This window comes from Pagrus pagrus (genome assembly GCF_965226575.1).
Source record: "Pagrus pagrus genome assembly, chromosome: 5".
Classification (NCBI taxonomy): Eukaryota; Metazoa; Chordata; class Actinopteri; order Spariformes; family Sparidae; genus Pagrus; species Pagrus pagrus.
Window position 1 is genome coordinate 21552443 of NC_140189.1, and position 24935 is coordinate 21577377.

General features: G+C 40.9%; 2 protein-coding genes across 3 annotated transcripts; one reads left to right on the plus strand and one right to left on the minus strand.

Annotated features, from left to right (window-relative positions):
- Nucleotides 1-75: 75 nt before the first annotated feature.
- Nucleotides 76-6878, minus strand: fbxl3l (F-box and leucine-rich repeat protein 3, like). Of its 2 annotated transcripts, none has more exons than XM_084352646.1 (5): nucleotides 6621-6878; nucleotides 4566-4932; nucleotides 4164-4286; nucleotides 3806-3977; nucleotides 76-2461 (listed from the first exon to the last, which is right to left on the minus strand). In XM_084352646.1, the coding sequence occupies exons 2-5, from the start codon at nucleotides 4923-4925 to the stop codon at nucleotides 1818-1820; spliced, it is 1299 nt and encodes a 432-aa protein (XP_084208772.1). In that variant the 5' UTR covers nucleotides 4926-4932; nucleotides 6621-6878; the 3' UTR covers nucleotides 76-1817. The 2 variants fall into 2 exon arrangements, with proteins under 2 accessions (XP_084208772.1, XP_084208773.1); XM_084352647.1 differs by lacking the exon at nucleotides 6621-6878 and adding an exon at nucleotides 5743-5794.
- A 1361-nt stretch (nucleotides 6879-8239) lies between these two features.
- Nucleotides 8240-24931, plus strand: atp7a (ATPase copper transporting alpha). Its single transcript, XM_084353163.1, has 23 exons — nucleotides 8240-8504; nucleotides 9729-9859; nucleotides 11411-11915; nucleotides 12453-13229; nucleotides 13412-13624; nucleotides 13709-13872; nucleotides 14120-14281; nucleotides 14463-14539; nucleotides 15662-15884; nucleotides 16008-16241; nucleotides 16371-16462; nucleotides 17037-17164; nucleotides 17650-17804; nucleotides 17896-18030; nucleotides 18252-18446; nucleotides 18591-18773; nucleotides 18879-19092; nucleotides 20430-20576; nucleotides 20704-20846; nucleotides 21208-21411; nucleotides 22458-22575; nucleotides 22679-22781; nucleotides 22895-24931. Exons 2-23 carry the CDS (start codon nucleotides 9740-9742, stop codon nucleotides 23166-23168), a joined length of 4566 nt encoding a protein of 1521 aa, XP_084209289.1. The 5' UTR covers nucleotides 8240-8504; nucleotides 9729-9739; the 3' UTR covers nucleotides 23169-24931.
- Nucleotides 24932-24935: the final 4 nt, after the last annotated feature.

Sequence of the window (24935 nt, forward strand, 5' to 3'; positions counted from 1 at the left end):
GCGACATGTGAGTTAATTAAACTCCATTTTTATGAAACTCTTTTATTGAGAATCAATACATCCTAATAAAAGAAACAGCAGTTACAATGAAGCAGACTTCCTACACCTGAAGAGACTGTCAGGGCTGCATATACATAAAAAATATGTCAACATATGTGATAAATAATTCACATTTAAATGACAAATTAACAAACACAAGGCAATTCTTCACAGTTGTTTCAATAGATCATGTGTGGCACTGGATACTGTTCATTAAACATTAACATTTTGTTTAATGTACCAGAACTATTTTGCACAAAATAAATTTGTATCATGTGGTAAAAAAAATATCTTGATGAAAAATGTAATTTTAACTACTGAATGCTCGGCACAAAGGCCTAAATGTTGAACACGGTAAAGACATCTGGTGTAGAAACCTTCATCTGTTTTAGCGAGCTGTGCTCCTACATCAGTGGTTTTCCAACTTTGTCAGGCATCCGCTCCATCAGAAGCTGAAAGAAGTCCATGCCCAATGAGAGGGAAAGCAGCTACTAAGAAAACGGATCCAGGTATAACTTTAGTGATATAAAGGCTTGCACGACAGCATCAGCAAACTCTTGTTTTTTAATTGTCCCTCATTCAACTTAGTTTATTCCATATCTTTTTATCTTCAATGAATACTGAATATTTATTTAACATCCAGCATATTTCTCAACTTGTGACAACAGAACTTAAAAAGAGAAATCCCTTAAACACTGTTTTTATTATTACTAACTATAGGTGTTTTATTGCAGAGTCCATTTTGTTGATTGGTTGTGTTTTGTCTTATGTTGTCTGACGGTGACAATAATGACAAACATCACGTGGAGATATGAAGCAAGAATGGAGATGCAAATGACGTTGTTTCAAATCAATTTCAGTTGTTAATGAGAATGCTGCAACGCTGTTTTACTGTGAAACTCCAGAAATGTTTTGTGGACGACGAAACTTCACCCGACTTTCCATCAGCATGAGGGCGAGAAGATAATGACTAAATTTACATTTTTGGGTGAACTGTTCCTTTAAAGTCTCCACTGACACAAACATAAAAACACCTTTTGTGTTTCACATGAAGGTGTGACTCTGGCTCGACTGGAAACTCCTGTTCCCTCCTCATTACTTTCACTATTGTTGATGCTCTGCCTCTAAAATGTATCCTGGGTAATGTAGGACATAATTAACTTCAGCAGGAGTAGACGGGGTGATATGAGCAGGATATAGCAAGATGGTAAAAGACAACATTTTGCTGTAAAATAAGACCTGATTGAACAGCACACACTGATGATATTTGACAGCGTTAAAGTAATTTATCCTTTAAAAAGTCAATTCAGTGTGGGAGAGGCTGCTCAGAATAAATTATGAAGTCTGGTGCTTTTAACATGAGTAACCAGCAGATGGCAGATCCACTTCCTTTACACACAATGGTTGAAAGGTTGCAGCGAGTGACTGTAGATTCAGACAGTCACATCGCAACATTTACTGTATGCATAGAGAGAAAGCTGAGTGCTCACAGACAGAAATCCACCTGCCAGTGTTTTTGTGTGAGACAATATTTTCAGTATTATTCAAAACATCACATTTTTGCAGGTAAAAATACAAGTGACAGCTTTGTAAATGACCCTCTAGCAAGCCGGCCAACAACACCGATGACTGAGAATCTGTCTCTCGCTTACTGCTGTCTGATACTGCAGCTTCAGTTAAAAACTAAAATGTGTAACTGTGGACACTCTGTTAAAATGACTCTCATGAAAGCGTCTATAAATGCACTTCATTAACCTCCGCCCTGGCTTCATGACAGCCTACCAGGTGGGCATCATATCAGGGAACCAGATGCGGCCCAGGTGCTTGGACACCTCAGTGTGAATCTGCTCCATGTTGTAGCTGCTGTCTGGGATCAACACCTCCTCCATGATCGACAGCTGAGTCAACCTGCCCCCGCACATCTTTACAAACTCCACAAAGCCACTGCAGGTCACTTCGCACTCGCCTAGGCCGATGGCCGTCAAGCATTTGCAGCGTTCTGCGATCTGGATCAGCTCCTCGTCCAGGGGCTCGAGGCCGTTGGCGCACACCACCAGCTCCACCAGCCGGGGGCAGTTCAGTCCGATGCGGCCGAGCATCTCTTTGCTGACCGCCCGGCCAAAGTAGAGGTGTGTGACTGGAGTCTCCTCACAAAAGAAGGGCTCAAACTCCTCCTCGTAGAGGAAGAAGTACATGACGATGTTGACCTTGGGTGAGTGTCGCACCAAAGCCTCCCAGCTGCTCCTCTTGATGGTGTGAAAATGTGTCTGGCCGGGGTTTTCGCTAACCACATCAATGCGTAGGTGCTCGAGGTGGACGTGTTTTTCAGAGGACAGGGCCAGCAAGAGTTCATCGCTCAGGAGGTGGTAGTTCAACGCCAGCTCTCTGAGGCCGTGGCACTGGTCTGCAACACACAGGATACCTGAGGACAGACGGAGAAGTCAGAAAATCTGAAAGGAAACAGATCCTTTAGAAAAAAAACAAATAATCTGTATGGCTTTAAGGATAGAGATTATCTAAGGCCTATCTAAGTCTGCTCTAATTGGTCAACTCACACACGTCTGAGCCAGTAACACTAACAACAGAGCAGCTGTGCTGAATTAACTCTTATATACTCAACTAGCTGCTAGGCACAAATTATACAAATGTGTGACATGGTACGTAGTGTGATGTCACAAAGTCACGGAATTAAAGGCGGGACTACTGACGAGGCATTTCATGAGAGGTGTTTTCTGTTGGAGAGAGGAGCTTCTGTTTGACCTTTTTAGCTTTCAAGACCTTTTACATGCAGAAGAACCTTTATAACACAAAAGCATAGTAGGTCTTTAATCACATTTGTCAGCCCTTTATTTTTAATGCTGCAGCATCATCCCATCACATTTTAAATATGTCAAGGAGTTTGGTTCATAACCAAATATCTGCAATATAATGACATTCCCATTAGCCTCAGCCGCACTGTGTGTTCACTTACACGCTAAACTAAAATGGTGACATGATTAACATTAATGCATTCATGTGGTGTCTGAATTATTGGAAAAATGACTTCCAAAATGGGAAAATTAACAAGAACGTCAGAACAGTAACTCATAAACTTGATGAAAATTTTCGCACTTGACTTGCTGACTTTGACATCATATGTTGTCAAATGTTTGGTCAATGGGAAGTATCTTTTTATTATTCATATATTGCATATCAATTTTCAGTTCAAATTTGATTTGTAATATGTTAGTAGGTTGTAACCATTTGTTGCTGTCCATATAGAGTGACCTAGATATTTATTTATTTTTATTATCAACCCTGATAACAAGTCTGGTAAATCGATATTTGAGTGGTTTTAAGGAATGTTCTGGTGCAGCAAGTCTGTGACAACATCGCCTTGCAAAATAAAGCTTTTAACTTCAAAACAACTTTTAACATGATGTTTAAATGCTTTGATCAATAAAACATAACACATCTTCTTTGTAGCGTTGATGTTGTTTCCACATTACGACTTAAAAACTCACATAACAAAATCAGAAGATGTAAGATAGTCACAAAGTAAAGCAACATGGAGCATCCTGGTCGCCTGAGGAATTTAAGACATTGACCATGTACTTGCAATGTCAGGGTCCAGCTGGCCAGGGACATTTGTTATGCATCATTCCCTCTCTCTCTCTCTCTCTCTCTTTCTCTCTCTCCGTCTGTCTTAATTTCTGGTCCACTCTTCACTGTGCTAAATGATCAAATCAAAATGAGAAAATTCCTATTTAAGAAAAAATATAATGACCTGCTGGGGAGACATGAGGACAGCTGCTCATCTTCAGCAACTTCAGGGTGTCGCTGTTGTTGGCAACCAGCACCTTCAGGGACGGGTCGTCCACCGGTGTGTCATCAATCTTGATAGAGGACAGGGACTTGGAGTTGACAAACACCACTGTGAGCGCAGACACAAAGTGGGCCTGAAGAGGGACAAACAATGTTGATTAAACCTGAAGGAATAAAATTTAAAATAAAACAACATTTTTAAAAGTGAAATCGATGAGGAAGATGATTGCAGTCTTCAGCTTGACGTGGCAAACATAGTGTGACTGATCCCAGCAGTGAAAGTGTTGAGATGTACATATGGCGCAGAGGCAGTCTCTTACCTGAGACACGTCCATGAAGCTGGGCCGAGCTGTGGAAATCAGCCCCAGGGTCTTGATGGTACAGTTCACCAGCTGGGAGAGGATGTCACAGGCCGCCTCTGCAGATTCTGTGCAGCTGTCCACCTGATTTACCAGCCGTGATTCACCGTTTGGGTAAGAGAATAAATACACAAACACAAAATTGAGGAATGGAAGGATGGAGGTGTAGGAATAATCTCAGCCTCGATGTGTTAAGCTGTCTGATGCCAAGACAGCTGATGCGTCATGAACAGTTTTGTAGCAGATGGTCTGGATTAAGGAGGGCACATATTGTTTTCAAGACAACTGTGTTGCGAAAAGGGAGGAGGAGGAGGAGGAGGTGAAAGGAGAGGAGATAGAGGCGACAGCAGGGAAGACTCTTACCTTGAAGCTGACGTACTGGAGGTGCTGGGCGTGCTTCTTGATGATCTGCTGAATGAGGTCAGGGTGAGTGGAGCGCAGGTAAGACGTAGCCGGCTGATTGAGCTCAAACTCAAATCTCCTCCACAGGTCGGGGGTGTGAAAGACGTCATTCCAGCAGCGGCATACTGACGAGGCCTTGGCCCGGTCCACGAGGGACAGATGCTGGAAGATCTGCAGGATGATGTGGTGGGGCAGGTTAGCCCAGTCCTCTGACGTATCCAGGGCAAAGCTGGACGCCCTACGCTTCTGTCTCTTAGCCCTCGCCTCATGGGAGGGGAAGGGCTGGCACTTTGATTTGAGACCTGTCCTTCCTCGCTTCATCCTGAAACTAATCAGCACATTGTGGGATCATGAGAACAGGAAATGTTCAAAGTTTTAACGCAACAGTAAAATGATAAATGCACAATGCGTACATCAGCATATATATGGTTTTCTTTGATTTTTAATAGTGCAATAAAACCTGAGAGTAACAGTTTTTAAACACACTTTGGTTTTGACCAAAATAGGCACCATTTTAGAGGATATTTCATCTTAAATTATGTTATCTTCTCTCTCGCTACCTGCATTAAATAAGTTAGTAACACAATAAACATACGTTTAAAGATAAGTTACACATTCAATAAGAACAACATTGCTGGTTTAAAGAATAAACATATTGTCTATACTTCTGTTTTAAACCCTGTATCCCATTTATACAGCACTTAAATTTGAATGAGTTTTATTCTTTTATCATTTTTTTTCTATTTTAACAGACTTGTTGCCATCGACTCTAATAAATCAATAATAATTGTAATTAAAATAACTGCTGATGATTCCACACACGTTTACTTCATTAATCTAACAGTAATTTCAGTGAAAATGTTAAGTCAATTGAAACGTCTTCCTTTGTTTCCACAATTTAAAAAACTCATCACTCGTTTGCAAGTTTGCAGATGGCTGTTTTATTATATTATCTCTTCAGTAGATTGCACGAGTTCTTCATCTGCAACTGTCAAATGATCCCTTTTTACACTAACATTTGTTCTTTTAGCGCTGACAAACTACATTTTTCTCAACATGAAAATGTGCCACTGCTGACAGTGAGCAGTGAAACACAGTATACTAAAGTAATCTGGTTAATGAATAATGAAAAACTCACCTCGATCAGCTGGTCAAAACAGAATTAACTGTGATGCTGAAGCCGCAAGATTTCTCTCTCAGTTTTATGGGAGCAATCTTTCCCTCTGCCCCAGTATGTGCTGATGTAACCTCATGATTCACCAATTTACCTCATCTATGCTGTCATCACTCAGCAATTAGGTGCGTAACTGGGTACTCCTGTTTCCCACAACACTGCAGTCTTTATCTGAATGCAAGCTGATCTTTTTTTATGGAGGAGTCGTCATTTCTAAATATAATTTTATGTTGTGAATCTTCACTTTCACGCTTCAGCTTCAGGTTCCACCTCATAAAGCGAGCTCATGAAGTCTGTTTTCAGATATGTTGGTCCGTCCTATAAATAATAATTTACAACATGTTTTGAGCTTCATACTCTGTGCACTTTCTGAAATCATTCCTATTGTCCCTCTAGTTTTATAGTGCACTTTATCATCAGTACAGGTTAACTTTAACATAGTTTACTGGATAGGAAGCACTGTTGCACTTGTTATATATTTATAATAGTTGTTGCACTTGTTATATATTTATAATAGTTTTATGAGTGCTGCCTCATTCTTTAAAATACTTATTCCCATTCTTTTTAACCTCTCTGGGCATGGGCCATGTTTAACATCTGTTTATTTCAGTCCATGCAACTTATTACAGTGTTTTGTGCACCCCTGTTTGGATACCACACTGCACTGTCCTGTCAGTTGCATTAAGTTTTTGTTATTATCACATTATTAACGTATGTTTATATGAAGAACAGCCCTGATGAAGTGAACAGAGTAGAAAACACCACCTGTGGCGCCAGCTAACAAGGTACAAGTTTACAGAGCCTATACAATAACAAACGTATATAAAACACAGGTTACTTACATGAACGGCTCAAAAACGACTCAAGAAGACGGCGTTCAGTCGGAGCCATGGCTGCAGCTGACTGGAGACGAGCTGCTGATATAGGACAGCAGGAGCAGCTCCCATAATAAGCTCTCCTCCCGACAGCTTGACGGCCGCTGCTGAGCAGCTGTTACACGTGAGCGGATGAAAACATGGATCTGCTCGGCTGCAGCTCCGACCACCACCATCCATGCAGAAACATGGAGGGTATGAACCGACATCAGCGGGGGAGACACACGTCTGTACGTGTCCTTACCTTCAATTTGACTCGTTTATTTACACCACTGTGTGTGTGTGTGTGTGTGTGTGTGTGTGTGTGTGTGTGTGTTTATTGTTGTCGTGTCGTGACCCATTAGAGGAGTGCGCATGCTGAGAAAGTAGGTCAGTGTGTTAAAGTGTGTGCGTGTAAGTTAACTCCATAAGTTATAGACTATAATAAAGTATAGTTACAGAATAAGTTAAGATGAGCACTAAGGCATCACACAAACTCATCTTATTATTGCAATGTTTTATTTTGTTTCACAACTACTCAAAGTAAGTTAGGGTTATTATATATATATAGATTATAGATATAATATTTTGGTCTCCAATAATAATGCACATGCACATGCATATATGCACCCATATCCCAATATCCCTAACTCATTTTGAGTAGTGTATTTGAAAAGTTAAATTGGATATCTTTGGCACATCACATGCAGTTTTAGCAGATAAGACAATCTTTTAAAAACACTTTTTTAACTGATCTTGAGTTCAGACAGCGAACTTGACTTGTTCATACACAGCACTTGTACTTCTGTGAATATTAATTGGGAGCTGACTCATACAGCATTAAAATAAAAAACACAATTTATCAAATAATATTTCACATTTTAGTTGCAAGTGAAACAGGTAACCCCCCAATAAATAAAGCATGATCCGTCAAGATGTTTCAGTTTCACCCCTCACATTGTCATCACAGCTGGACCAAGCAGCCACTGACATAAGCGAAGTTGCAAATGTTATTACCAGGGCAAATTTTTGTTATGCCACATGAAGGGTCAGTCCAAACTGGACGGGCAAAACAAAAGTTGTCCTTGGCTTAAAGCGCCCCCATGAGGACAACAAGTGTCCTTTTCAAAGCTGGAACAGTGTGTGATGCCTCAAGTCAAGGTACAGGATGACCAGCTTTGTGCCACATTTCTCTGTCACACTGTGGATTCCTGATCACACAGGGGCACAAGGGTGATGACAGATGGATGAAAACTACTCAGGTGTATGAAGGGAGGGTCAAAACAAGGGACAAAGGAGTCAAGGAGACGAGGCCGCTTAAGAAACGACCTACACGCATTGCTTTAAAACCCTACATTTTGCCTGCCAGGCTCAATTTTCAGTTCAGGCGGTGTCCTCGGCAAACCCACTGCCGAAAATCATGACCATGCTATAAAGTCTAATCTTAATGCAGATCATATAATAGGCAGTTATTGATTTAGTGATAACAGTTTTACATTACGGGGGGGAACTAGAGCCTGAGGGTCTGTACTCAGGGCAAAGCCTAGCAAGTTGTTGCTATGGATTTCAATACGCAGCCCCGCCCCTTGGCAGTGACGCAGCGTGTGTAGCCGTCCGTCACGTCGGCATGAGAAGAAGAAACAAAAACAGTTCAATAGAGCTGATTTTTGTGATAACAGGGGAAGAAAACAATCGCTGCAGCACTCTTCGTCATTGTTCGCAAGCAGCACGATGCCACGGCGTGCCCGCTTCGCTCCTTGTAACGTAGGGTGAAGAGAAGAAGCTAGCTAGTTTGCTAGCTCAGTCTAGCCACATAGTCTGACAGGCAACGTCAGTAGCCTGTAGCTAACTAGTTACTTCCCTTTGAATAAGGTAAGAGTTTTCGCATTTATGCTGTGATTTAACACAGTACATTTTTTCTTAAAGGTTTAGAGAAGAGTTTTGTTGACACCAAAGCTGAGTTTAAATAGATTATAAATTGTTTTGTAAGTCTAGCAACGAACAGGCGACAGCTAACGTTTAGTTTAAGTTGAACCAACGTTAACTCATTATTATGGACCTTTCAGGGAAGCTAGCTAGCTGTTAGCTGCCCAAACCTTAGCTGAAATGAAATGCAACAGTATGAGAGTCTTACTTAAAGTGTTTCCATTTATTACACCTCCAAAAGTCACAAAACTAATGTTAACCATCTCTGTAGATGCCATTGTGACTATTTGTAAATAACTATATTTGATGAATAAAGTATCTGCCTTGCTTTAAAAGACAACGTAAGGCAGATTTATAGTCTACTGACATCAGTTTTCAGTTTTAATAGTGACTGAATTGCATTTGCTTTCTCTCAGTTTGATATTTGATTGATTTAATCCTCAGAAAGAGTTTTAGTCCATATGACCGAGACTGAGAGCTACTGTAAAATGAACATGTGTCTGTATATTTTGGATAAACGTGGCAAAGTGGCAGGACAGTAATGTCATGTGCCTTTCATTCTTCCTGAAGTTGTTTGTTCTCTGACAGTGCATCACTGAAGTGAAGGTGATTGTAGTTTTACTGAAAATAACATAATGTTTCAGGCTTTGTTTGATGGCAACAATGGTGTTTATAACCAAATAATTCCATCCAAGCTAGGAAACCTGGAAATAATAACCCTCCTCTGTGTTTATACATTTTTCACATTCTTGTTGCGGAGCAGCATTGTGTTGCCTTCGTTTCTTTAATCAAGTGAAGTTGCCAGAAGCGGAAATACTAGTTGCAGTTTATATAAATTGTTTTGACAGCTTTGGTGCAGCTCCAAGATTTGTCCTTTGGTTTTGCGAGTCATAGTATTGTGAAGTTTTTTGCCATCTCATTGTGAATTTGTGGATTTTAGGTTCAACACAGCTTTTGAGTAATACTCTTTGTTTTTTCCCCCAGATATTAGTCCTGTGTTGTAAGTTTTTTTCTCTCCAAACATGACTCAACATATGTTTTTAGTAGCCTGTTTATTTATTTTCTTATTTTCTGTTTTGAGAAAAGAGCCTACCTGTGTCATTCATCATTTTCCCTGACTTTGAAGTTGTATGTTGGACAATAAATTCTGTCCTTTGTGTGTCCTTTTAGACGAAGCAATCATGATGCAGAAAGTCGATCTGTGTACAGTCTCCGTTGGAGTGGAGGGTATGACTTGTGGCTCCTGCGTCCAGTCCATTGAGCAGCGCATTGGCTCTCTCCATGGAGTCATACACATAAAGGTAATTAAAATCTTTGCAAATGTATAAGAACAGTGTATGTTTAGTGTCATTCAGAATGTTTTTCACATTGAGGTGCACTTCTTTAAATTTGCCGACTTAAGTTTCTTGCATGGCACTTTCAGTTTAAAAACAGGATCTGACAATACGACCATGAATGCACTAGAATAGAATATTAGAACCTGGTGGAAAATGTATTTTTACATTATAATGTTCATTAGTGGTCCTTGCCCATTTCAGAGTAATGTGCTTTGATTAATCCCACAGTCTTGCTCCCTCAGGACTAACTGGTCTGATTTACAGCCATGTAACATAAATGTAGCCATGAGAGAAAGCTAAAGTGCAATAGTTGTGGTCTGCTGTTTTCTTTATTGTGTGTTTACCCCTCAGGCTAAGGTTAAATGAGAAGATAATTTAATAGTATTTTCCAGATAGAGGTCTGCCCTTTGCGGGATTGTGACAGTAGGTCGATATGCAGTCTGTACTCACAGGAAATGTCATTTGTGCTTAAGAGAATTTAGTTCCTGGTACATTTTAAGTTAATCTATATAGACATAATCTAGGAGGAGTAAATAGATTTTTCTTGGTTCAACATTGCCTCTTTCCCGGCCCAACCCCAATCTCTCATTCTCAGAAAAAAAAAGGTTAATCCAAGGCACACTCATTTACTACTTAAACCCCCACTGTGGTTTGAAACTTATGGCTCAGTCAAGTGATCCCTTCAATGTGTCACATGTTTCGTTCTTGCTGAATAGGAAGAGCAAAGGGTCATCATGCTGACAGACCTTGCTGTGATCTTACCAAGGCCATTGACTCATCATACCTCATTTTCATTCAAGTTGCATTGTTGTTGCACAATAAGTCCGTACAAATGTCCTTAAATGGAGCTTGAGTTTAGGAAGTAGGTCACATAGAGCAGAATATTCTTTGTACAATATTCAGATGTAACCAATAGTGACAGCTCCATCATTTCACGTTTTTGAAATGAGCATTCTGAAAAAAATATCACACTGAATCATCATAAACAAACCTGCATTAAGTGCTCAACAGCATTTTTGGCTTACCTCAGAGCTTTCTACAGTTTCATAAGAAAATTCTACAAATGCTTTCATTAACCTGAAGAAAGAAAACCAACTATTACACCTTTTAATTTGATAGAGTTTAGGGATCAGCCGATTAACCCGCCTGGCCAATTGTCAGTTCTGATTAACTAAATCTGTTTTTGTTTTTTTCTCTGAGTACTGATAAAATAGATAAATTCAAAGCAACAATATGTAACTTTCTAGGGATATATGGTTGATTGTTGAGTCTCATATCCAGGTTGTTCAATACTGATTCTCTGGGTTGGTGACAGACCTCAGATGACTCAAGACTCAACAATCAACCATCTTTCTCCAGAAAGTTACATATTGTTCCTCTAAAAATGTGCCACTTTGGCTGTGATGCGTAATAAATAATGCCTAATAAAGTTATTTGTCTGAATATTGTTATAATAAAAGAATATACTCTGTTGTATTTGTATTTTTATCACATAACTTGACTTTTATTTTGTAGGTGTCTTTAGAGCAGAAGATTGCCACTATCATATTTGACCACAGCGAGCAGAGCCCAGAGTCTCTTTCAGAGGCAGTCGAGGACATGGGCTTTGAATCAAGTCTATCAGAGTCAAGCACAGCCACACACGTCTCTACAGACACCCAGCTGATCCCCACTTCAGGCCTAACACCTGCAGCCCAACAGGAGGCTTTGGAGAAGTTATCCCAGATTCAAGGAGTGCTGGATGTCAGAGAGAGCCCGGCCCAGATGGGTCTCTCTGTCACATTTATTCCTTCCCTGACTTCTTCGCAGCAGCTGAGCGAGGTGGTGGTTAGCTTAATGCCTCTGGACATCCCCACACCCAGCAGCCCCACGCATAAAGGCCCAAGCTTGTCCCCATCTCACACCGCAGGAGGTGGGGTGTCGCTCCTGAAGTTGCGCATTGAAGGAATGACCTGTCACTCCTGCACTACCACTATTGAAGGGAAGATTGGAAAACTGAAAGGGATTGAAAAGATCAAAGGTGATTTACTTGAGCTGTTCACAAGCTTGTAGTCACACATTACCATACTGTCATAACAAGTGTCATGTCATTGTGTATGTCAGGCTCCTTGTATGTTCATCACGGACAGATTGCGCAGTGGGATTTCACAGTGACTCATGAAATCCTTTTACTGGTATTATTTGTATGGAGTGACATGTAGACAGATAGGATTATGTTCTCTGAGTTAACTGGATGCTGTATTCAACATACATTATTACAGAACGAATTTAACGTTTCCATATCACAAATGTTATATGCCAATGACACAGTTTTATAATAAAAAAAAAAGTTCAAAGGGCTTTACACAAAGCAGCAAATTAAAATAAATCAACTATAAAGTTGTTACGATGTGTGCGTACATTTCATGTATGAACATGGACATGAACGACGATCTCTTTTAGTGAATTTTATAGATTGTTTTTTATAAATATAACAAATTAAATAAATGCTTTCTTTCAAAGTCCTTTTATGCTTTGAGTTTGTATTTTAACTTTGTCGTGTCTTTGTTCTCAACAGTTGTTTTAGAGACTCAGGAAGCTACAATCGTGTACCTACCTTACCTCATCACAGTCCAAACAATCATCGACCAGATTGCTGTGGCCGGCTTCAAGGCGTCTGTCAAGTCCAAGCCTCGGCCTCTGCAACTGTCCCCCAGTGAAATCGAACGTTTTGTTGATTCTCAAAAACCAACTATTTCTTCACCATCAGAGACATCAGAGGAGACAGAAATCTTCATTGACACAACACTTATCATGCTCAGGGTGAAAGGCATGCACTGCCGTTCATGTGTGGTCAATATCCAAGACAATATCGCTAAGCTGCCTGGCGTCTCCTCTGTGGAGGTTTCTCTGGAGGAGGAGAAGGCCTCCATCTGCTACAATCCTCTAAAGGTCACAGTGACTCAGTTGCAGCAGGCAATTGAGGCACTGCCTCCAGGAAGCTTCAAGACTCAATCCTGGGACTCCTCTGCCCCATTTAGTGCTGTTTCCACATCTGCCACACCTGCCTTACTGTCGCTTCGGCCTGCAGGAGCATCTCAGACCAAACCGGCTGCCCCACAGCCTTGTTTTATGCAGCCCCTGGCGTCTGAAGCTAATATTCACATTGAGGGCATGACATGCAACTCTTGTGTCCAGTCCATCGAAGGCATGATCTCCCAGAGGAAGGGGGTGATGTCTGCCCATGTTTCTCTTGCTGATCACAAGGGGATGTTTGAGTATGATCCCCTCCTGACTTCACCAGAAGAGCTGAGGGAGGCCATAGAAGACATGGGTTTTGATGCCTTCCTACCTGGTGAGAGGATATATGGTGTGGTTGTTGAGTTGGCTTATTTATTTATTTATATTGCAGATAGTCTAAAGCTTAAATGGTTGCCCCTGGATGTTTCTAAGCCAGTGGGGGTACTTGAACTGTGAGGTTAAGACATCCAAGTGGACTGCAGATCCCTTTCTAAATTTATAATTTCTTGTCCACAGAGACCAATTCTTTGCTGCCTGAACCAGATCGCAGTCTCTCGAAGTCTTCAAGTCTGGCACCTGTGAAACATAAGGAGCTGGACAGTGAACTACACAGGGAAACCCCCCAGGGGTGCAACGGAGAGATGCACTCTAAATGCTACATCCAGATCGGAGGGATGACCTGTGCTTCCTGTGTGGCAAACATCGAACGGAACCTCAAGAATGAAACAGGTCTGTAAAAACACAGAAATGTAGAAAGGATTCAGGTCGTTGCTTTGACTAGGAGCTAAAGAGATTATCTTTAATGTTGTGCAGGTATCTACTCTGTACTGGTCGCACTAATGGCCAGTAAAGCAGAGGTGCGTTACAACCCTGAGCTCATGGACCCTGTTAAGATAGCCGAGTGTGTGAAAGAGCTGGGCTTCACCGCCTCCGTTATGGAGAACTATGAAGGATCAGATGGAAACCTGGAACTAGTGGTGAGTCAACATAAGGTTGTATTGAATTTATTTACATGTTCTGTTAAGAAGAGAACATAATTTCCACAAAGTAAATTATTTCAACAATATAAAATCTGTAAATAAGCATTTCCATCACCAGTTGGGAACAATGTTGAACATATAAGGCCTCCTTTTCAGTAGATGAAATGACTCATGTCTGTTCCTCACCTCACTTCATCCCCTCTTTAATATATTTTTGCGCCTGCTCCTCTTCACCTTCTTTCAGGTCAGGGGAATGACGTGTGCCTCTTGTGTTCACAAAATCGAATCCAGCCTCATGAGAGAAAAGGGGATTATATATGCCTCTGTTGCCTTGGCAACCAACAAAGCACACATTAAGTTTGACTCTGAAATTATAGGGCCGCGAGACATCATCAAGCTGATCGAGGTATAATTCCTTCTCTGTCTGTTATTTATGCATTTGTTCAGTTGTATTTATAGCAATATTTCTTTGTTGCATGTTGTTCATGCAAGCCAGAGAATTTGTGACATTTTTAATGTTTCTGTATAAAGATCATAATAACAAGCGTATGAAGTTTGATCAATAGTTTGACTGTTTTTTGTTTTAGAATCTGGGATTTGAAGCATCCTTGGTGAAAAGAGACCGCACTGCCAGTCACTTAGACCACAGCAAAGAGATACGACAGTAAGTAGCAAGAGCCCAATTTAAGCTTGTTTATCAATTTTAATCCATCTCTTTAACTTTGTTTATGTGGCAAATGTGTTGTCTGATGTAGCTTGAAGCCCAATAGAGTGCTGTAGGGATGATTTATTTTGATAGGTCGTTTTGTTCTGAAATACAGTCTATATTGCAATCACATGATGTAAACGTCACCACCACTAAGTGTCTTACTACACAATTACTATACACATTTTCTTTAAATTGATCAATCTACAAGTTGTAAAGTTAAAGGGAGAATAGTTTAACTAAGGTCTGCCTGTAAAGAGGAACTAGTGAAAACTGCAGTTTTTAAGACAATAAGTGCTTTATAATTGAATTGTGGGACATTTAATGATGTATTTTATGTCATAGAAGAAACTTTTTAATATCTTATTTCAGGCATTTAACCAAAAAACCCATTCAAAAACCTCATCAACTCATGATACAAGGGAACAGGAAGTGCAAAAATGCTAACCAATTTCCTGGATTATGGACTCATTATTACGCCACTCTATTATACCAGATATTTAGTTTGTTAATGATGACTCAACAGTTTGTCTCAGTTTGTGCCAGAAGCAGTTCTGTTTTTAGTTCCAGCAGCTGCTAAAAATGCAAGTTCTGATTCTGTGATTACAACAGCAAGTTCCTCTAGACCTTGCTTGCTTGGACCATTAGTGCCAGTGAAAATGTAAATGAAGCCTTGCTAAAGTCTAAGGAGAGAAGAGCCGCAATTTAGGATTACCTTATTTCTTGAATAATCTGCCAATTATTTTCACAATCTATTGTTTATTGTTCTGTAAAATGTAAAAAAAAAAATTGAAAATTGCTCCTGACAATTTCCCAGAGCCCAAAGCGATGTCTTAAAATTGCTTTTTTCTCCAATCAACTGTCAAAAACCGAAGACTCGCAAAGAAAAGCCGCAAATCTTTATATTTAAGAAGCTGGAAGCCGCAAATATTTCACAGTTTGCTTTAAAAATGACTGAAAAGACAATTTAACTCAAATTTTCTCAGGATTTCCTCATTGCTTTGTTCGGAAAGGAGAATTAAAACCTCAGACCAAAATTAAATGAATCAATTTCTAACACACATCTTTCCCCGCTCTCAGGTGGAGGAAATCTTTCCTGGTGAGCTTGATTTTCTGCGTGCCTGTGATGGGCATGATGACCTACATGATTATCATGGACCACCATATGAGTGTTTCACATCAGCACAACGCCACAGTGGAGGACCGCAACCAGTACCACTCCACCATGTTTCTGGAGAGACAGCTGCTCCCAGGCCTCTCCATTATGAACCTCCTCTCCTTCCTCTTTTGTGTGCCTGTACAGGTAAATCAGAGGGATTAACTGCACTTCTGGGAGGCATGTCGTAGAACTTATTGCAGCAACAAAGTCTGGATAAAATGATTTGTGGTTCAGTGAACACAAGCTTCTCTGTTTTCCTCTCTTTAGTTTATCGGAGGTCGCTACTTCTACATTCAAGCCTACAAAGCACTCAAACACCGATCTGCCAACATGGATGTGCTAATCGTTCTGGCTACCTCCATAGCCTTCACCTACTCACTGATTGTCCTGGTAGTGGCCATGGTGGAGAAGGCAAAAGTGAACCCCATCACCTTCTTCGATACACCGCCGATGCTCTTTGTCTTCATCTCCTTGGGACGCTGGCTGGAGCAGATAGCCAAGGTATATCTTATTATCTTTGATGATATGTGTGGCATTGAATGTACATTTTTGTCATGTTGAAATGCAAGACCTCAACTGAATTTATAAGTCACTTGGAAATTATTTTATGTGCCGTCTTCTTCCATCCAGAGCAAGACATCCGAGGCTTTGTCCAAGCTGATGTCTCTACAAGCAACTGAGGCCACAGTGGTCACTCTCGGCAACGACAAGTCTATTCTCAGGTACTCTTTGTTTCTTTTTGCACGTTTCATTTACAAAAAACATTCATATCTTAAGTTGGTTTTAGATTATAGCGTATCTTAATGTTTGCAGTTGAAATGTCAGTATAAAGGTCTAACATGGCATAACAAAGACTGCATGAACAGGCTGTGAGTCATTCTCCACAGTAAGAACAGCACAAATATGTTTGTCAAATCCAACTGCGATTCAGTTAAAAGTCCAGCTTTTAAACACCACCAGCCATCCCTAAACTATCATATTTTGATGTTGTAGTATTTCCCAGTGCTAATATTTAATGTAAAAAAAAAAAAAAAATAATAATTAAGAGTCTGTTTTATGTCCATCACTGTGAATTTTACTTAAAAAATGCAAGCTCAAACTGGCATTTTGATTTTGCTTGTAGATTTCAGAAATCCTGCTGAGATAAATCTGCCTTAGATAAATTGTGGCATGATTATTTGCTATATTGAAAATATATATTTAAAGCAGTAGTGTAGTTATAGTAATAGACTAGGATTGTATTTGCCCTGCACTATATAAAACATTTACATTGTTTAACATTTCTGTGTGTTCCAGCGAGGAGCAGGTGGATGTTGAGCTGGTGCAGAGGGGCGATGTGGTTAAAGTCGTTCCTGGAGGGAAGTTTCCAGTAGATGGGAGGGTCATCGAGGGGCACTCCATGGCCGACGAGTCTCTCATCACAGGTTTGTCATCAGTCAGTACTGATAAAGGGCTTGGTAACTAGGATTGGCAGCAGTAGTATGCTAACATGTTAAGAGGTAGTTGTAGGAGATCTAACTTGCTCACAGACTTCTACTCTGATTGGTCCCTGAAGTGTGTGCCTGTTGGTTGTTATAACATATGAGCAATGTGAGCAACCCATGTAGTTGATATCAATGAATACTCAAAATAAACTTGTTGTACTGTAATTCCAAACACACTTTTTGCATTCCACGTAAGATTATCCATTGTTGAAATCATCAGTTTCATGTGTCCTGTAATTAATTATCTTCTATTAACTACAACATTTGTCACATCAGTATTCAATCAGAAAATAGTGTTAAAATATGAAAAGAGTTAACATTATTGGTCATTGTTTGAGTTGTGTTTTCTGCCAGAACACCAGTATTTGCTCCTGTTTCCTGCTCCCGTTTTCTGCTGCTGACCAGCTGTTGCTTTGTGACTACAGGTGAGGCCATGCCAGTGACGAAGAAGCCCGGCAGCTCTGTGATCGCAGGCTCCATTAACCAGAATGGCTCTCTGCTTGTCAGTGCTACACATGTTGGCATGGACACCACGCTGTCTCAGATTGTCAAACTCGTGGAGGAGGCTCAGACTTCAAAGGTGAATTATGTGGTTTGAGATCTGCACTGTGTCTACCTGCTTTCACAGTTGTTGCTCAGGTTTTTTTTAATTTCTGACATTTACATTTTAGGCTCCCATCCAGCAGTATGCAGATAAGATCAGTGGCTACTTTGTGCCCTTCATCGTTGGCATATCCCTCCTTACGCTGATCGCCTGGATCATCATCGGGTTTTTAGACTTCTCTCTGGTGCAGATGTATTTTCCTGTGAGTCTTCTTTTAAATCTTGATATCTGACAGTACCAACATCAGAAAATAGATCCATTCCTCTCTGTTCCATTTTTTTTACTGATTTAAAAAATTAGACATAAATAATTATCTGATCATAATATACTGTAGTTCTGTATTACTATTTAACCTAACGTTGTTTTCATCTATGAATTTAAATGTAATTGTTATAAATTTGAAGCAACAATTCTCCCTCGCAGGGTTACAACAAGAGCATTTCCAGGGCCGAGGCAGTGATTCGCTTCGCCTTCCAGGCCTCCATAACAGTGTTATGCATCGCCTGTCCCTGTTCCCTTGGCTTGGCAACCCCGACAGCTGTCATGGTGGGCACAGGGGTTGGAGCCCAAAATGGCATCTTGATAAAGGGAGGAGAGCCACTCGAGATGGCACATAAGGTGTGTTAATGATGAGACGACCTCACACTCATGTAGTCAGCCAACTACGTAACAGACCAACTGTCAATTTGAACACAAATTAAATGGTTCTGGGTCGCACAGTAGTCTAGAAATTACTCCTATAATATTTTCTTTTATGAGCAGGTCCAGTCGGTGGTGTTTGATAAGACTGGGACCATCACATATGGTGCTCCGAAAGTAATCCAAGTCAAGATAGTTGTGGAGGGGAACAAGATGCCTCGTTCTCGACTGCTGGCCATCGTGGGTACAGCTGAGAACAACAGTGAACACCCTCTGGGAGCAGCTATCACCAAATACTGCAAACAGGTTGGTCTGCTATCTCAAATTTCCTCCTCTCTGATCGCTTGTTCACCATTTGATCTAGATTTGTAGAAGGTTAAAAATTAAACGTCTATTGTTTTCTGTGTGCAGGAGCTTGGCACAGAGTCTCTTGGCTCATGCACAGACTTTCAGGCGGTGCCGGGCTGCGGCATCCGATGTCAGGTCAGCAACACAGAGACGATGCTGAAACAGGTGGACAGCGACAGTGAGGACAACAACCAGCGCAACAGCGTCCTCGTACAGATCAGTGACACCCGGATGTCCACCAGCTCCCATCCACTCATCATGGACCCACAGCCTCTAAGTATGTCTGAAATGCAGTCCTAACATTTTATTGTAGTATTCAACAGAAATACTAAAATATTTTAATTTTAATTATGAATTTAGGAAGTGATACAGTCACAGTAAAAGTCATTCACCTTTGTGTTTCCTTGCTGTGTTTTATAACATAATAAACTTGAGGTCAATTTACATTGGATGATATACAGGAGTTGTCACAGAATAGTATACTCTCATTCATAGTCACTTCTATAAGAAGAAGAAGAATATTTATGTCACATATCACACAATGTATATCATGGTGAAACTGGTACTCACCACCACTCAGTGCATTTAACCCATCCCAATGGAGCAGTGGGCAGCGGTCATGCCTGGGGACCAACTCCAGATTTGAGCCAGTGCCTTGGTCAAGTGAACTTACTGGAAAATTAACCTAATGTGCATGATGCTGGGGGAAACCGGAGTACCCGGAGGAAACCCACACAAGCATGGGGAGAACATGCAAACTCCTCAGAGAGGCTCTGCTCCAGTGTGTTTTACAACTGCATTTAAATTGTTTCAGTTGTTAGACTCATTGTTGCCACATGTCCACATACATGAATTTGACTTGGGTTTACATTGCTCTCAGTGCACTACACAGAAATGTGCAAATAGAGCAGGTGTATATACAGTAAATTGAAAACACCAATGGCAACACCAGTAAAAGTACACTTCTCCCTTTTCTTTCTATTCCTAAATTAAATGTCATAGCCCAGGCTTTGCTCAGCTTTCACACCGACGCATTCCAAAGTGAGTTACCCTCCTCCTGAGCAGGGATAGTGAGGATTTTCTGTGGCTTTCCCCTGAAAATTAATTGGACTCATGGCTAAAAGTTGCTAGTAAAGTAAACGGAGTAGTCACACAAAATGCTGGAATTGGCTACATATTACAACGGATATTTAACCCAGGGCTACTAGAAATGCAGTGCGAATCGTATAGCCCTGGGCTTAGGTTATACCTGGGTTAAACATTTGTATGTGAAAATGGGTTAAGGTATCCAAGGGTCAAATCTTAGCGGCTTTTAATATGTAGTGTGAAAAGCCCTTAGAAGCTGTTTAAAATATACATACATTGTTTCAGGGTGGAAGGCTCTTTAAGAAGTCAGGGCCTAATGAGAATTTTTAGTAAATATTTGTCTGTGATATTCAGTTCCTATGATGTGTTTCCTGAGTTGGAGACAAAGACAAGTGAACTCGATATGAAATCCTAATATAGTTGCAGGGTGGCTTGAAAATCGACACAGAAAGGCTCAAAGATGTTAGAAGACCAAAAGATGTGAGTGTTTTCTTGCTGTTGTCTAACCAAAGTGATCTCTGTGTGTAGGCCTCATCCAGACAGCAAACTACGTCGTCCTGATTGGCAACAGAGAGTGGATGAGGAGGAATTGCCTGCAGGTCAGACCAGATATAGATGAGGCCATGACGGACCATGAGCGCAGAGGACGCACTGCTGTCCTGGTAGCTGTAGACGGTGAGTAGTCCTGTTTGACAGGAAATTTGACCCTTCATTTTTTTGCCATCAAATCCTGTTTAACTCATGTAGGGAAAGTACTTACACTTACGTATTCTTAATGTTACCCATTTTAATTTGTGCATAGATATGCTGTGTGCGATGATAGCCATCGCAGACACTGTGAAACCGGAGGCTGAGCTGGCAGTTCACACTCTAACCAACATGGGTCTGGAGGTTGTGCTGATGACCGGAGACAACAGCAAGACAGCTCGAGCCATTGCTGCTCAGGTATTTAGAGTGCAGATATAGAGCTCGTGATACAACAAAGATCAGTTTTTGTTGTAAAATCTTTGACTCTCGATTGTCAATGTCGTGATATTTTTAGAGTGAAAATCTGTGCTTTCTTACAAATTTAGTATATATAACATTTGATAGAGTGATATTGTTTGAGAAGAAACATGTTGGTATAAAACTACAATGTTGTATTTAAAAAAAAAAAGATATCACACATACCAAAGGCTCATTTGCTTTTAAAGCCATGTTATTATTGCTGAAATAAATACAATATATACATATATTTATAACCATATTGCAGAGGGTGTTTTATTTTCGTGAATTGTGTTTCTGAGCCTGTTGGTCTCTGCCACAGGTGGGTATCAGGAAGGTGTTTGCGGAGGTGCTGCCCTCCCACAAGGTAGCCAAGGTGGAGCAGCTGCAGCAGGCGGGAAAGAGAGTCGCCATGGTGGGTGACGGTGTCAACGACTCACCTGCTCTGGCCATGGCTGACGTGGGCATTGCCATAGGAACCGGCACAGATGTGGCCATAGAAGCAGCAGATGTGGTGTTGATCAGGGTGAGAGTTTGAGTTTAAAAGCCTGATTTGGATTCATGTCTCTGTTGAACAAATCAGCCGTTCCCTGACATGAAAACATGATATTTTCTGCAGTGTAGAGACATTGTGAAATATAGGAAAAGGCACAACACAGTATCACATTACACAGTATGGACGTCATGACACGAAAAGTATAGCAAGACAGCAATATATATGTCACAGTATCTGTGTAACTGAAGAGAAAAACATACATTTCCATTATAGAAATACTGTGTTCGGGTTGAGCAACCAGCCACTGTCACTCAACAACCAGTGATTGCTAATATATTTGCACACCCTGTAGTTTTAGTTGGGAGATGTGCGTGAGCAGGGAGGTCACTACATTATTAGTCTTATAAATAAACAAAATTAACTCACAATTCTTTGACCTACTTTCCCTGTAATAGAAAAATAGAACAATCCCCCCTCAAGTTTCTTTTTTCTATGTTTTTTTCCCACTGTTCCAACAATCACCAACTTCAAAATAAACTCTTAATTCAACAAGATAGATGTGGAAATATTCTGGCTCTTCATGCTGCCTCTCTGCCTTTGCTGGCCTCTTTGTGCCTCTGGGTCAGCACATTGAACGATAGCCTGTCGCTGTGCAGCGGCTCTCACTCCAGACCATTAAAGCAGCAAAATAAAATGACAAAAATCACCCAAACGATCGCCCAGAAAAACCAACAATGGACTCTGGAATTATTACGCGTATTCACTGCACTTTATATTTACTTTGTTGTTGTTTCATTTTAGTTGTCAAAAAATAAGCAATGTGAAACACATGATAGTCTTTATATTGATAATACTTGTTTGTATTTAGTGTCAGAATAATGTGTCTTGATTGAAAATAAGTCTATTTTTTACTACTGTCCCCAATGTTGGCCTATAAAACCTGAATAATGCTTTTGCCTTATTCTCTCAAATGTTAACTTTCAGCTTGGAACGCGGTTTTAATGTTATTATTTCGCAAAATGATCTGATATTTTTTCATTTCTTTCACTGACCTTTTTTTTTTCTTGTGTCTACAGAATGACCTCCTGGATGTGGTCGGCAGCATAGACCTCTCTAAAAAGACGGTCAAGAGGATCAGGATCAACTTTGTATTTGCGCTCATCTACAACCTGGTTGGGATTCCTATAGCTGCTGGTAGGTGTCTGCAGAAGGTTTATTTAAATGATGTCGCCACATTGACAGTGATCATTACAGTAATCTTAAGCACAGCAGTAATATGAGGCGTGTGTGTCCACAGGTGTATTCCTTCCTGTGGGTCTGGTGTTACAGCCGTGGATGGGCTCTGCTGCGATGGCGCTGTCCTCTGTCTCTGTGGTTCTGTCCTCCCTTCTACTCAAATGGTAATGAGATATTTGATGCTTTGTTGAGGCCTTTTCATCTGTGTGCTTTGTTTTTCTCCCTTTTAAGTATATTCGCCTAAAATCTCTCTCTGTCATCCTGTGTCTTTGTTTAGTTACACAAAGCCCACTGCTGAGAAGTTGGAGGCCAGACTGGGTAACAACAGGCGGCAGGGCAGCCTCTCCGATGTCAGTGTCCACATCGGCATGGGCGAGATGCGTCGTCCCTCCCCCAAACTCAGCCTCCTGGACCGTATTGTCAACTACAGCCGTGCCTCAATCAACTCCCTGCGCTCCGACAAGCACTCGCTCAACAGCTTGGTGCTCAGTGAGCCCGACAAACACTCACTGCTGGTGGGGGAGTCGATGTGTGAAGAGGAGTTTTGCTGAATACGTAAGGCTCACGTGGGCCAGCAACGACTATGGTATACTGAAGTAGACAGTAACTGCGTTTATTGAAGGCTGGGGCGTGCTAAGCTGAAAGGTTAACCCTTTGAGTAATGGCCCGTCCATCTGCTGTAGGTGCCTCAGGGCAGCACTGTAGACTTGAAGAAAGCTCACATGGCCCTTGTTTTCTTTTAGCTCAGCCAGCTGATCACATGCACTTGAGAGCACGCTGGGATGTTTTCCTCTCTTTTCAGTTACAGACTATCTTTTGTTGAGGTCACTGCCCTTGGGCACACTCTTTGGCCGACCCTGTGATCCTCTGTGTGCAGGGGCATGAGGCCTCTTCAGAGCCTTGAAGCAGGTGTCCACATCCAGGAAGCAGAGTGATGATCAGATCTCTGCCACTGTGGTCATTTGCCAGTACAATCTTTAACATCTATCCAAAGACATTTTAACAGTGTTGCCCCTCATAAAAGTGGACACTACAGAGTTATATTTTAACCAATTTTCCTGAAATGGAAAATTCTATTAACACTGTTGTATAATTATATTCCAGAGTATTTATATTACCCTTATTTATCTTGTTTTTGATTATATCTAATGTGAAAAATGAAGTTGTTGAATCGAAATCCAAATTACTGAGCAAGGTGAGGCGTAAAAACTCTCTCACTCAAGTCTTTGAACTTGTGGCAAACTGATTTTTGTGCAGAGCTCTAATGGAGAGAGTTGTAAATGTCGGTGTTACATAAGTGCCAATTGAAATGCCACTTGGCATAGTCCAACACATTCCAAAGATAGCACTGTACAAACGTTACCTTGGACTTCATGCGCACCAAGTGTGAACACAGAGAAGGTCACCGACTCAAAGCAGAGACCTGAAGAAGGTCGATTGTGAAAGGAGACGCCTACTATAGACTATAGACCCTCCGCATCTTTGGTTCATCATACAAGTCGGTCAATGAATGTGAACATTACTCGCTGTTAAATATAATCAGAAGCTGTTACATGGATGACCTTGTCTGGCATCCAGAGAAGAAGGTATTGTGCTGTGATGCAATCTATGAAAAGGCCAAACTGTAAAGGCATTTGTGTTTGTGTCTCTCATTGCACCATGCAAGATGTTGTTACGGCTTATCAGAATTTGATTCAGTGATACAACTTTGTCAATTTCTCTGCTTTTCCATATGCCTGACACTGTTGCACATGATCAAAGAAACATCTTTAAACCCCGGGGAGCAGGTAACACAGCAGGATCAACAGCTGTGTCCCCGCAGTTGTAATGATGCTGATGAATTAAGTAGGTTATTTCATTGAGATCAAATTGTGTAACTTGCAAAACATAGATCTCATTAATTACATCCTGCAATTGTGGACAGCTCCTGTTAAACTGTCGATGCTTTACTTTTTCTCCTGTAAAATGATCACAAAGATTTCTTTGCATAACTATCTGCTGTGTCAAATCAGGAGACGATCACTACAGTCCAGCTACGCTTTGAAGTTTTCCGATGCTTTCTGGCATTTCTTTCTCATGATGAAAAGAGCTTTCGCTTAGTACTGCCCCTTTCCCATGATGCATTATGTTCTGTAGCCATCACAGCTTGCGGAGTGCAATTATGCCAATCTGCTGTTTTTTGTGCGGTGCTTTGTAAAGACGTCCATAGGGCTTCACATCTGTGTGCAGCCAAATGAAGCAAGTCCATGTTTGCAGTCTTTGATAGTTCTTCTGAACATTATGTGCCTTGGAATAAAATGCCTTTGTAACGTCACTCG